Here is a 12,521-nt window from a genome sequence, read left to right on the forward strand (position 1 = left end):
CTACCCTGCCTTCGAATTCACAAAACGCTCTTTCTTACCTTTTGTACCAGCTTTTCTTACAACCCGCTCTTTCTTATCTATTGCACCAAGCCCGCTGTAGCTGAACTAATGCCTGCTCTCAGTGCGCGCCTGCATGCTCCATGCAACTTTGAACAGCTCGCTTTATTAACACTTCAAACCTGCGGATTTTCACAACATTTTAAAATAGAAGGAGGTTTGGTTTGGGAGATAAATGGTTCCTTGTTTTTAAAAAGGCAGTTTTTCGTAAGTATCTAGTTTGCTGTGAAGGATCTTAATGTACGAAATCTAGATATTTGGGTTAGTCTTTCACGTCTCGAAAAATGTGTCTAGAGTTTTAATTTTAAACTACCTAGTTTATTAACAATTTTAGGATAAAAAAATTGGTTTTCTGGCCATAACTTTTGTATTAATTACCTAATTAATACAAAAGTTATGGCCAGAAAACCAGTTTTTTATCCTAAAATTGTTCAACTTTGATGCCAAATATCTCGAAGACAATTAACTTGCTTATCTATTGCACCAAGCCCGCTGTAGCTGAACTAATGCCTGCTCTCAGTGCGCGCCTGCATGCTCCATGCAACTTTGAACAGCTCGCTTTATTAACACTTCAAACCTGGGGATTTTCACAACATTTTAAAATGGAAGTAGCTTGGGAGATAAATGGTTCCTTGTTTTTAAAAAAGGCTACACCTTTCAGGCAAACTGAATATCGTAATTAGATTCCAAAAAAAGTTGCCACTGCAATAATTTGTTTGTAAAAGGCTACAAATATAATGACCACCAAAAAATACTTTGGTACCCTAAATAAAAAAATCATGCTTACCAAAAAAAATTACTGAACACCAAAAAAATAAGGCCTAAAATTACAAAAGTACCACCGTTTTAATTACGACTGCACTTCAAATTGTATTCGAATACCAAATATATTGAATGATTACCAAAAATCATTAATGATCACCAAATCTTGAAGACCAAATTAATGCGATATTTTCACCTAAATAAACACTATGATTACCAAAAAATGTATACATATTACCAAATAAAGTAAAATGCTGCCAAAATTATTAGCCCCTCCCGCTCAACCCCCCGTACCCCGCACCATATACCTATCTAACCTAACCTACTTTTCTAGGAGCATACTGAAATGCTACTAGAAAAGTAGGTTAGGTTTGTACTGCTATCAGTTAAGTGGGCTAGGTTAGCACTGCGACCCTTACGGAAATGAATTGCTACTATAAAAGTGGGTTAGGTTAGGTTTAAACTGCGACCCTTACAGAAAAGAAATGCTACTAGAAAAGTGGGTTAGGTTAGGTTTGAACTGCGACCCTTACAGAAACGAAATGCTACTAGAAAAGTGGGTTAGGTTAGGTTTGAACTGTGACCCTTCCAGAAACGAAATGCTACTAGAAAAGTGGGTTAGGTTAGGTTTGAACTGCGACCCATACAGAAACGAAATGCTACTAGAAAAGTGGATTAGGTTAGGTTTGAACTGCGACCCTTACAGAAACGAAATTCTACTAGAAAAGTGGGTTAGGTTAGGTTTGATCTGTGACCCATACAGAAACAATTGTGGTTACAGTTTTGGTGGTCATTTACTATATTCGGGTTTACAATGATTATTTTGGAGTCATTTGCTTTAATAGGATAGCAAGATTTAAAAATTTGGTTATAATTTTACATTAAAATGGAGTTCTAATTTTGGTGGTCATTTACTATTTTTGGGTTTACAATGATTATTTTGGTGTCATTTTATTTAATAGGATATCACGATGTGAAAATTTGGTTATCAATTGACATTAAAATGGGGTTTGAAATTTGGTAATCATTTACAATTTTTGGGTTAATAATGATTAGTCTGGTGTCATTTCCTTTAATAGGATAGTAAAATGTAATAAAATTGGTAATCATTTCACATTAAAATGGTGTTATAATTTTGGTGATCATTCATTATTTTAGGGTGGTAAAGTACATTTTTTTGGTATTAAATTTTATTAAATCTGGTGATCAGTTAAATAGCAGCCTTTGTAAAATAGTAAATTCCTTTTTATAAATAAGCACGCTAAGATAATTTATTGGTAATTTTACTCCTACGATTTAAGAAAAGTACTTTTATTTACTTATTTTTACATAAATACAAGATGCGCTAGTGAAAAGTGGCAATATTGTCTTACTTTTTTTGGAATCTAATTATGATTTTCAGTATAGATTAGTTCACGTTACGCCACTGTTTCTTGGCCAGCAGAACGACCATTGCATTGCCTCTCCTCAACATTTACCTGGAAAACATAAGCTCCAAAGAGCAGTTAACTTCGCCCGTCGTAAACTGAACGCATGCGTGCATGTGAATTTTGAGAGGTATTTAAATTTCGAATGAGGAGTATTTTGTACCAACGGTTTTCTTTGTATACAGTGTGAAACTACCACTATTCAGAATGTACGCATTTGCGTACTTAAAGTCACTAGAAATTGACATTCACAGACAATTTAAATATGGCGGTTTGTTTACAGAGTTAGCAAGTTCCGGTTACATATCAGAATACCGAAAATCGATTTACCTAACGTTGAATCACCTATGCTCGTTTCACCTATTTTTTTAAATACCTAATGATCAATCAACCTAAGCTCATAACACCTAATGAACGAATTACCTATTGCACGTTTCACCTACAATTGGTTTACCTAAGCTCAGAATACCTATGCTCGATTTACCTAAAGTTGAAACACCTAATACTCGAAATACCTAAAGCTAATATACCTAATACACGAAACACCTAATGTTGATATACCTAATGCACGAAATACCTAAACTCGGTATACCTAATGATCGAATTGCCTAAAGTTAACATACCTACTGCACGAATTACCTAAAGTCGGTATACCTAATCATCGAATTACCTAAAGTTAACATACCTAATGAACGAAATATCTAAATTTGAAACACCTAATGCACGAAATACCTGAAGTCGATGCGCTTAATGAATGAAATATGTACCTAAAAAAAAATATAATTATTGTTTAGTAGAATATTACTAAGACATACAACATTTAGTATACATTTTTTAGCCAAATCATTCAATTGGCTAACTATTTTTTATTATAATATAAGGTCTAGTCATTCGCCAGAGTCGAGATAGGTGCGACGACGAGTAAAGCGAGGAGGAGCGTGTTAGGTTAACTGCGACCAAACAGTACCAAAACAGACTTTTATTTCATCGTCATGATGTTAACTTACAAAAATTAAGTTTTTGATAAGATAGGATAAGATAACTAATTTTGTATCAGACTTACAAAATCATTCTACTACCTAAAAAGTAGCGTTTCAAAAAGTGTATTTTTAAGTTGTTATCCGAACAAACAGTTTCTACTGTAAGATTGGGAAATCATACGAATTATTGGGTGGAATTGCCACTTGATCATTCGGCAAAATGATATGAATTTTGTTCTAGGTATATAGACTTTAGGTATTCCGTGCATTAGGCATATCGACATTAGGTAATTCGTGCAGGAAGTATATCAACTTTAGGTATTTCGTGCGATAGGTTTAACAGTTTTAGGTATTTCGTCCATTAGGTAAATCAAGTTTAGGTACATCGTTCATTAGGTATATCAGCTTTAGGTGTATCGTCCATTAGGTATAATAGCTATAGGTGATTCGTGCATTAGGTATAATAGCTTTAGGTGAAACGTGCAGTAGGTAAAACGTGCATTAGGTATATCGTGCATTAGGTGTTTCGTCCATTAGGTTATTTGAGCTTAGGTATTATAAACTTAGGTCAGTCAATGTTTAGGTAAAATGATCGATAGGTAATTTAAAAATAGGTGAATCAAGCATAGGTAATTCAACATTAGGTAAATCAGTTTTCGGTATTCTGATATGTAACCCAAGTTCCATAGAATGACACTTTGAAACTTTAGGTATAGTTAATAAAGACAACATTTAACACTTAATATGTACATGCACGGGTATCGAGTAACCAACTCACAACGAACCAATTTACCAGACACTGATCTTACCAAACTTTACATAAAACGAAAATAAATTTCCGTGCGAGTTCGACTTGGCGCAATTAGTATTCTTATAGGCCACGAAGAACCCTAATTTAAATGGTGCCAAGTTTGGGGTGCTAACTGCCAAGATTTGGTTGGAATGCAGGGGTAGGGAAAAAATGTGGTTGGGAGATATTGGTGTTTTGATGTTAGATAGGGAAACTTACACAAATGTCTAAAATCCTGACAAGTTTTAAATATTTTTGCGCTTTCATATATTTTAAAACTTCGTGTGCGTTTTTGTCTGTAACTTTATTAAGGTTGTTGCAGTTGCAATCTGTAGAATAGTTATAATAAGCAAAAGGAAAACCCCTGCTAGGTTATGCTATAAGAAAATCGCAATGAGAGCAGTTAATATTTTGCATAATATGTGGCAAAATTCCATCTTAAATATTGTTCCAAGCATACTTACACTAATTTGAATAACAGCCATAAAGTAAGAGAAAGGTACCTATTAAGGCCTCACCACACTTGCGCATCGTTGCCGAGACCGTTCATACGTTCGTACTGAAAGACTACGGTAGTGAATTTTATAATGTGTAAAAGTTACAATATGTAAACGTGTGTGTAGCATTGTCATAAATTATGATAAAATGTTGTATCTATTTGTGACAGTAAAACTTGAATGATGTCAAATATAAGACGAAAATGTGCTAGTGAGTGTTTCTATATAAATATGTAAAATCAGTGTGAGATTGTCGAGTCAATGGGCGCACCATTAAGCTTAAATAGGTAAAAAATACAGACGTTTGTTTTTTTAGGACACATATGCACTAAGTAGGTAAGTATAATTATAATAATTATGGTAACATTCCATTTCTAACCGCAGCTGCACTCCCGGTACTGAACGCGTCGCTGTTATTGTCAATTTTCATACTAAAATGAACAGTAATGCAGCTGTCGTTGGAAATGGACTGTCACCTTTATGATGCACTATTTTATATACCTACATTATATATTTAGATGTGATTTAAATGTAATACTTTAATTTAAAGTGTTCATTTAACAACTTTTGCCAATAAAATGGATCTATCATAATGAATCATACATAATAGACTCATTTGTCTTCTTTGATCAGTCGAAATCAGAAAACGTATTAATTAGGTATCATAATTATAAATATGCAACGAAATTACTTAAAAATGATACGCATGAGGTAATCTTAACCTTGGTAAAACAAAGAGTTATCTTAGGTACAATGTAGGTACAGGCACCTGCAATAATATATTACACAACGGACGCAAAAATATCTGAGATCTTATTTGTAGAGCCATAATAGCGGCTCACATATTTTTGCGGCCGTCGTTGTGTTATTTGTGTACCATATTATTGCAGATGACTGTACATGTAAAGACCATGATATCACTGTCAGATACCTATCTATTTATTACTGTGCTTCCAAGCTTACGATCTTTTTTAAAAACATGACTATGAAATAATAAGTACCTACGATTCAGCATTTTATAGCTGTTTTTAGGCGCCCACAAAACGTCGCTCTACCTTATATTTACCATGAAAAAACTCGTCTATAGGTATTTAGAGTTAAACCAAGAAAAGTCTGCAGCGATCCGATTTTGATAGTCCACGCAGGGCAAGTGTTATTTATACGTCATAATTTCATAGAAGTTTGATGTTTAAATTGACACTTGCACTGCGTGGGCTATCAAAATCGCTGCAGACTTTTCTTGGTCTAACTCTACTGCAATAGGTACTGGACTTAAACACTTGAATTTGAAATTTAAGTTATAATAATTGATTAGGCTCTACCGCCGTTGACAAACCGAGTGTGTAAGGGTAACATTCCATTTCTGACCGCAGCTGCACTACTGGTACTGAACGCGTCGGTGTTATTGTCAATTTCCATAATAAAATGAACAGTAATGCAGCTGTCGTTGGAAATGGACTGTCACCTTTACTCTGTGAACGCCAGAGACGTCAGCTGACGCGTGCGGCTAACTCTAATATCAACCTTCGTACGTTTTGATAAGGTTCAATATGACGCGCCGCACACTATAAGGTGTGACGTTAAATTTTTTTTTAAATCCTCGCCAGCTATTGAATTAAGCGCCATATGCTGTATTCAATTAATCCGGGGTTGACCGGTTAAACCTTTTTTTTTTTTTTTCTCGCAGGGGTAAATACATTTACGTATCTCACCCCCGGGCTGTGAGGCCCGTTGGGGATGGGGTGGTATGTGGGACTCGCTCCTCCCGTATTCCCTCTGTTATTCAGAGGGAGGGGAGGAGAATACCCACTAACTTCCCCTGCGGCGTTACCCTCTCTGCCGTTTTTGGGGAGCATCGTGAGATCACGAGTATTCTACCACGATGCTCCCCCGGCTGCCCCAGCAAATTTACCGGGGGTACCCTCGCGCCGAAGGAGGAGGGATTGTGTAACGCTACAACCCCTCCCCAGACGTATTATTTAGAGCCTCATCTGCGGGTCCCCAATCCGCGGTTTTACTGGGGAAGAAGGCGGTTAATGTATTGTAACCTCCTTCTTCCCCTTCGCCTGCGCCGTAGCGGGTGTGCGTTCACGTCGTCTTCACGCACTCGCTCGGCTTCCTCCTTCTGCTTCATTACAGTTTCGCAAAAGGAGGCAACCGTTTCCCATTGCCTCTCGCCGCGCAACATAGCAGATACCACATTGTGCAGCGAAAGGTCTCCTTCTATTTCAGCATCAGTTATGAGCTGCTGTCTCTCCATGTCCCATCTTCGGCATACCTCGAGGGTATGTTGGGCTGTATCATCTGGGTCACCGCACTCATGACACACCGGCGTGGGCTCCCTCTCGATTCTATGCAGGTAATGACCGAAGCAGCCATGCCCGGTCATTACCTGCGTTAACCGGTTAAACCTGGAGTTACCATGGTTACCACTACAATTTGACTCTGGGTTAACGGTTTAACCGATTAACCCCGAGTTAGTGGGGTGGTGCAGCCCTAAGTGGTATAGGATACTGGCAATCTGGCATACAGGATATACCATAAGGATGCTGTGAATACTTAAAGGTATCCACACGGATTCTACCTACTTACGTCTAGTTTTTATTGACAGAGTTCAAGAAATCAAACTATTTTCTTGATTTAAATCAAATTGTATAAACCTAACGGTTATTATTATTAATAATGCCCACTCATACTTAATTAAATTCCATATATCTTGGTACCTACTTGCCCCAGTTTTAGTGCATAAGTTATCATTAATTGTTGTTTTAAAAGTGGGTTAAGAGTTGTGTTATGAATATTTATAATGTTTTTATTTATTTTTAACAAGGTTTCTTTTGTTTCAGAGTGGAAGACGAGGCAGCCTCGCCCGTGACGAAAACAAAGTAAGTATGCCGTATGGTTATTTTGTTCGAGTATTACAATTTTTAGGGTTCCGTACCCAAAGGGTAAAACGGGACCCTATTACTAAGACTTCGCTGTCCGTCCGTCCGTCCGTCTGTCACCAGGCTGTATCTCACGAACCGTGATAGCTAGACAGTTGAAATTTTCACAGATTATGTATTTCTGTTGCCGCTATAACAACAAATACTAAAAACAGAATAAAATAAAAATTTAAATGGGGCTCCCATACAACAAACGTGATTTTTGACCAAAGTTAAGCAACGTCGGGAGTGGTCAGTACTTGGATGGGTGACCGTTTTTTTTTTGCTTTTTTTTGTTTTTTTTTTGCATTATGGTACGGAACCCTTCGTGCGCGAGTCCGACTCGCACTTGCCCGGTTTTACAATACCTACCTACTTAAATAAGTGTACTTAAGACCACAGCCCTATAACCAGGCGTGGCTCACTCCGCGATTTCGTCGCTTTGCTACAGGTAGCTAAAAGTATATCCGTTCCACCCCAATTTTGGGGAAAGCCATAAGCCGCTGTCGCCACCTAGCAGCCATATCTGTGCTGATCGTAACATACGGCTCGATTCGGGAAATGATAATAGATCTCTACTAGATCTCAACAAGTTACGATATGGATAAATTCATTTAAGATATTTGTAAGATAGATATGTCAAATTTGACGTTTCCGCGATTCTGGAGGTCCTCTTGAACGATTTCGACAAGTTATGACTTAGATATCCAAGCCACATCTAGTCGATATCTAATGTAAATCTAGTTGATCTCTATATCGTCTCTAGATCTTGTAATTATCTCGTTTCCCGAATACGCGTGATACGCGTTTTGTTAGAGAATAGAGAGTGAGTCTTCTGTACCTAGTAGTACTATTATTTATTCTGTGCTATAACGGGTATTAAGACTGAAGAAATCCTCAATTAAATCCTCATCGTCATTCTATAGTCCAAAAAATTCTGTACTTCTTCGCGTTATCCCGACATTTTTGCCACGGCTCATGGGAGCCTGGGCTCCGCTTGACAACTAATCCCAAGAATTGACATAGGGACTAATTTTTAGGAAAGCGACTGCCATCTGACCTTGACCCAGAGGGGAAACTAGTCCTTATTACGATTAGTCCGGCTTCCTCACGATGTCCAAAAAATTCTGTACTTACAAGAAATACAAAAAGATGGTGTTACAGGGTGGTCTTTTATGAGACCGCTGCCCTATAAAGGGTTAAATACGATCACGTTTATTAACCTCTTCACTGCGGTGGTGGTCATAACTAGTGTGTTCAAACCTCGATTGTGTTGTGTAAAACAGACAAAATCGTTCGAAAAAATTTGGTAATTGATGACTAAATCTCATCTCCTCGAAGGTTAGCTGGATGAGATGCCTTAATAGGGATAAGTTCGCCTTTGTACTTCCATTACTGTAATTTATTTTTGTAAACCTGTGTTGTGTACAGTCAGCAGCAGAAGTTGCTAAGTGGGCCAGGTGTTCACAATGATCTTGACGCGACTTTATTGTTAAAAGAATAAGAGCGTGTCAAGGTAATTTTGAACACTTCGGCCGCTTAGCGACTTCTGCTGCTGACTGTACAATAAAGTACTGTACTACTACTACTACTACTAAATATTATTTTTTTGCCATTTCTATTAAACTCCATTTTAAACAACCTAGTAGTTTGACAACATACAAATAGCTTCAGTTAATGTCGATATTGCCTTGACAGAATCCTAAAACTCTCGGCATCCATTATAGCAAAGACATATGTAACTTCGTATAAGATGAATAAAGTCTAAGGAAAAAACGTTCCTCGGAAATCAAGAAAAAGTCATTCTCGAATAGATAGCGCACACACCTTTGGCCTATGCTCGGCTAGATGGCGTGACGACACCGTTTCATAGTTAACCATTTTAACACATAGATAAGTATCAGTGAATGAACATGGATCAAAATGATATAAAAATAATAAAATCATTTATCCATATGTATACATTTTTTGGATAATTTTATACGTTTTCATTTTGAGTTTTAGTCGTGTGTCGATAGAGGGCAGTAAATTTACAGTGACTACAAAATTTACTATGACAGGAAAATAGAAATTAGTAGTAGTTATATAGTAGTACCAAAGAGAATAGATAGTAATAGAGGGGATACTATCTATTCTCTTTGGTACTACTAACTACTACTAATTTTTTTTGCCATTTCTATTGAACACCATTTTAAACAACCTTGTAGTATGACAACATACAAATTGCTTCAGTTAATGTCGATATTACCTTGACAGGATCCTAAAACTCTCGGCATCCATTATAGTGAGTCACAGTTTTTAGTGAACATTAATCTGGTCCGGTTAAGGCCGACATTGTTATGTCACAGATCACTTACACTAGACGGAGTATATGAGATGACTTGTATCATTTAGTATTACATACATACTTTTATTGGTAAAATACATACATTTAGTAAATTGAATGACATGTAAAATGTAAAATTGTGAGGGTTGCCTCGTATTTTAGTCGCGTCTAAATTTACGACCTTCAATAATATTCGAACTTGAGTAAATAATCTACTATAGGTACTATTCTAATTTCTCCACTATCCTATTTTCAATTGCTGTTCGAAGTATTTACCTAGAGTATAAATTGTTGTTAAAATGAGATCAAATTATAAAATTCGAATCGACCTTATTTTCGACCCAATTGTCAGAAAATATTTTAATTTGTTTTTTTTTTGAAGTAGAAACACTACTACGATATATATATGTATTTCAGTTTATTACTCCTGTACAAGTGTACACAAATATGTAGGTACATAAAACATAAAATAAAACGGGTTGCACTCCGGGAGTGCCGACAGAAGTGAAAACTCAATGACTAGTCCAAAATGTCTGCAGCACTATGTATAATTGACCCATCCTCCTTTCTATTGAAAAACTTTAGTTGTTTAAAATTCGAATAAAATTGTAAAGTTACCTTGCAGACCTTGCATCTAAATATATTTGGTCATGATATTTTGAGTTTTATTCACCAGTACTAGAGTTCACTTTTATTAGCGATTTAATCAAGATGTAGCTTTATTGAATTATATTTGAGTGATATAAAGTTAGAATGTAACTGTGAGATCCTCGTATTTCAGCCCGTACAAGATTACAACATTGAGCTTTATTGCTTCCAGTCTAGTCCAGTTTTAAATGATTGACCTGATTATGATATGTTATGACTAAAGTTCTTTGGTGAATAACATTGTCCGTGACACATGACGTCAGCGTTACGTTACGCGTTACGCTGAATCGAGTTTATAATTTTTTCCCCACCTCAAAAAGTGCTCAGCGCCGCTATTCTTTAGCGTAAGTTTTCACTTCAAGATCCTCAAACGTGACCTTGGTGTTAGATGTAGGTATTTGAGTTATTTAAGTATTAAACCACAAGACCACTATTGTTATGCCTCATTTACTGAGGAGTCTACGGGATGGTAATCTTAGTTTTATACCTACTGATGTCATACCTAGTCATGTCAATGAGTCAGTTATGTTCTCTAACGTTAACGTTAAGTGCAACATAAAAGAATAAAAATGCAAGGCTACCCAAATACGTAATCTATATTTATATTTTTATAATAGGTATCAGGCTCATTATAAGTATCTACTCATCTTCTTATCTTTTTCTTGTATGCTAGTTTTAAGGTATTTATGTATGGGCCACTAGTTGCATGAAATTAAGATTTTCATTCATTCATTCTTATTCATAAATCTTTACGGGCCTGATTTAGTTAAATTATGTTTTATCCCTTTCTTACAATTACGAAAGTCAAAATGACAGATTGAGACAAAGGACTCATAGCCAGTAACGCGTTTATGAATAACGTTCCTAATTAGTGTTCTTGCGGCTTTTTAGCATGCAGGAGCCTGTGCAAGCGAATTGCACTAAGAGTGATAGAGACAGAAAGCGTTTCGTTGTCATAGCGCAAACGATTGGCATCTTGGCTACCCCAATATTTTTAAAACTCGTTTCCTTTACCTACCCTTCTTTCTTTCCAGTGAAAAAAGCGGCCTCATCACTCCCCCCCAAAATGGCGGCGAGGAGTCCCCCCCTCCAGAGAAGGAGCGGGCGGACCAAGAGGACTCAGAGAAGAGGCACGCGCCGGTCCCGCACTCGGCGGAGGGGCCTAACGACGACCTCTACGCGATCCCCGTCAAGTTGAGGGCGAAGAAGGAACCGCCTTTGCCTCCGGGGTGGGAGAAACATGAAGGTACCTACATACACCTAGATACAGTACACTATCTTGTAAAAAAAACCATCTCTGTCTAAAGGATGACTCACGTTAGAACCGGCCGTGTCCGGGCCGGAGCCTCCGGCGCATCGTTTTCTATGGAAAGTATCACGCGATAGCCTGTCATGTCACAGAAAAGTCAACTCCGGTAGCTCCGGCCCGGACACGGCCTGGTCTAACGTGAGTCATGCTTGAAGCAGCTAAACATGACTTGGTTTATCAATCCCTAAAACTCAATGGCAGCCCTCTCAGTTTGTTTCATCAAAGAGTCTTTGCCAAAAATTTTTACTCTGCATCTGGCGAAAGGCACTATAAGTAAATCAACTGCCCTTTCTAAGGTAAGTTGTGCCTAAATAACAATGCCGAAGAAGTTTTATAAAGAACCACGTTTCGATGCACCGAAACTGGTAAAAAAGCAAAGAAAATTCCATCTAGAGAAAGAGCGCGTTCTAATAGGAGTGAATGAATGAATGTATGAATGAGGACTCGGAGAAGAGGCACGCGCCCGTCCCGCACTCCGCGGAGGGGCCTAACGACGACCTCTACGCGATCCCCGTCAAGTTGAGGGCGAAGGAACCGCCTTTGCCTCCGAATATATACCCTATATTCTAATAATACCCTAAAAGTGAATAATTTGCTTGTTATTCCAGACATGGACGGGCCCTACTACTGGCACATAAAAAGCGGCACCATCCAGCGGGAAATACCGAAGATGCTGCCCGTGGAAGCCAAGGAGACCAGGATCTCTATGGTGCGGGACTGCTCGCTATCGGAGGTCAGAATATTTATCTATTCATACCCCTTCCCCTTTTTCTTCTTTCCAGTCGTATCTTCATTGCTGAG

At 37.6% G+C, this 12,521-nt stretch overlaps 1 protein-coding gene across 2 annotated transcripts in view; it reads left to right on the forward strand.

Annotated features, from left to right (window-relative positions):
• LOC134670643 (protein Fe65 homolog) overlaps positions 1-12,521 on the forward strand; it is a 115,411-nt gene that overhangs the window by 81,085 nt on the left and 21,805 nt on the right. For both annotated transcript variants that reach the window (XM_063528452.1, XM_063528453.1), the window contains exons 4-6: positions 7,360-7,398; positions 11,446-11,657; positions 12,329-12,453. In XM_063528452.1, coding sequence (XP_063384522.1) covers positions 7,360-7,398; positions 11,446-11,657; positions 12,329-12,453 — 376 coding nt within the window. The remainder of the gene's footprint in view (positions 1-7,359; positions 7,399-11,445; positions 11,658-12,328; positions 12,454-12,521) is intronic.

The sequence above is a fragment of the Cydia fagiglandana genome, chromosome 14, assembly GCF_963556715.1.
Source record: "Cydia fagiglandana chromosome 14, ilCydFagi1.1, whole genome shotgun sequence".
In the NCBI taxonomy this organism is placed as follows: domain Eukaryota; kingdom Metazoa; phylum Arthropoda; class Insecta; order Lepidoptera; family Tortricidae; genus Cydia; species Cydia fagiglandana.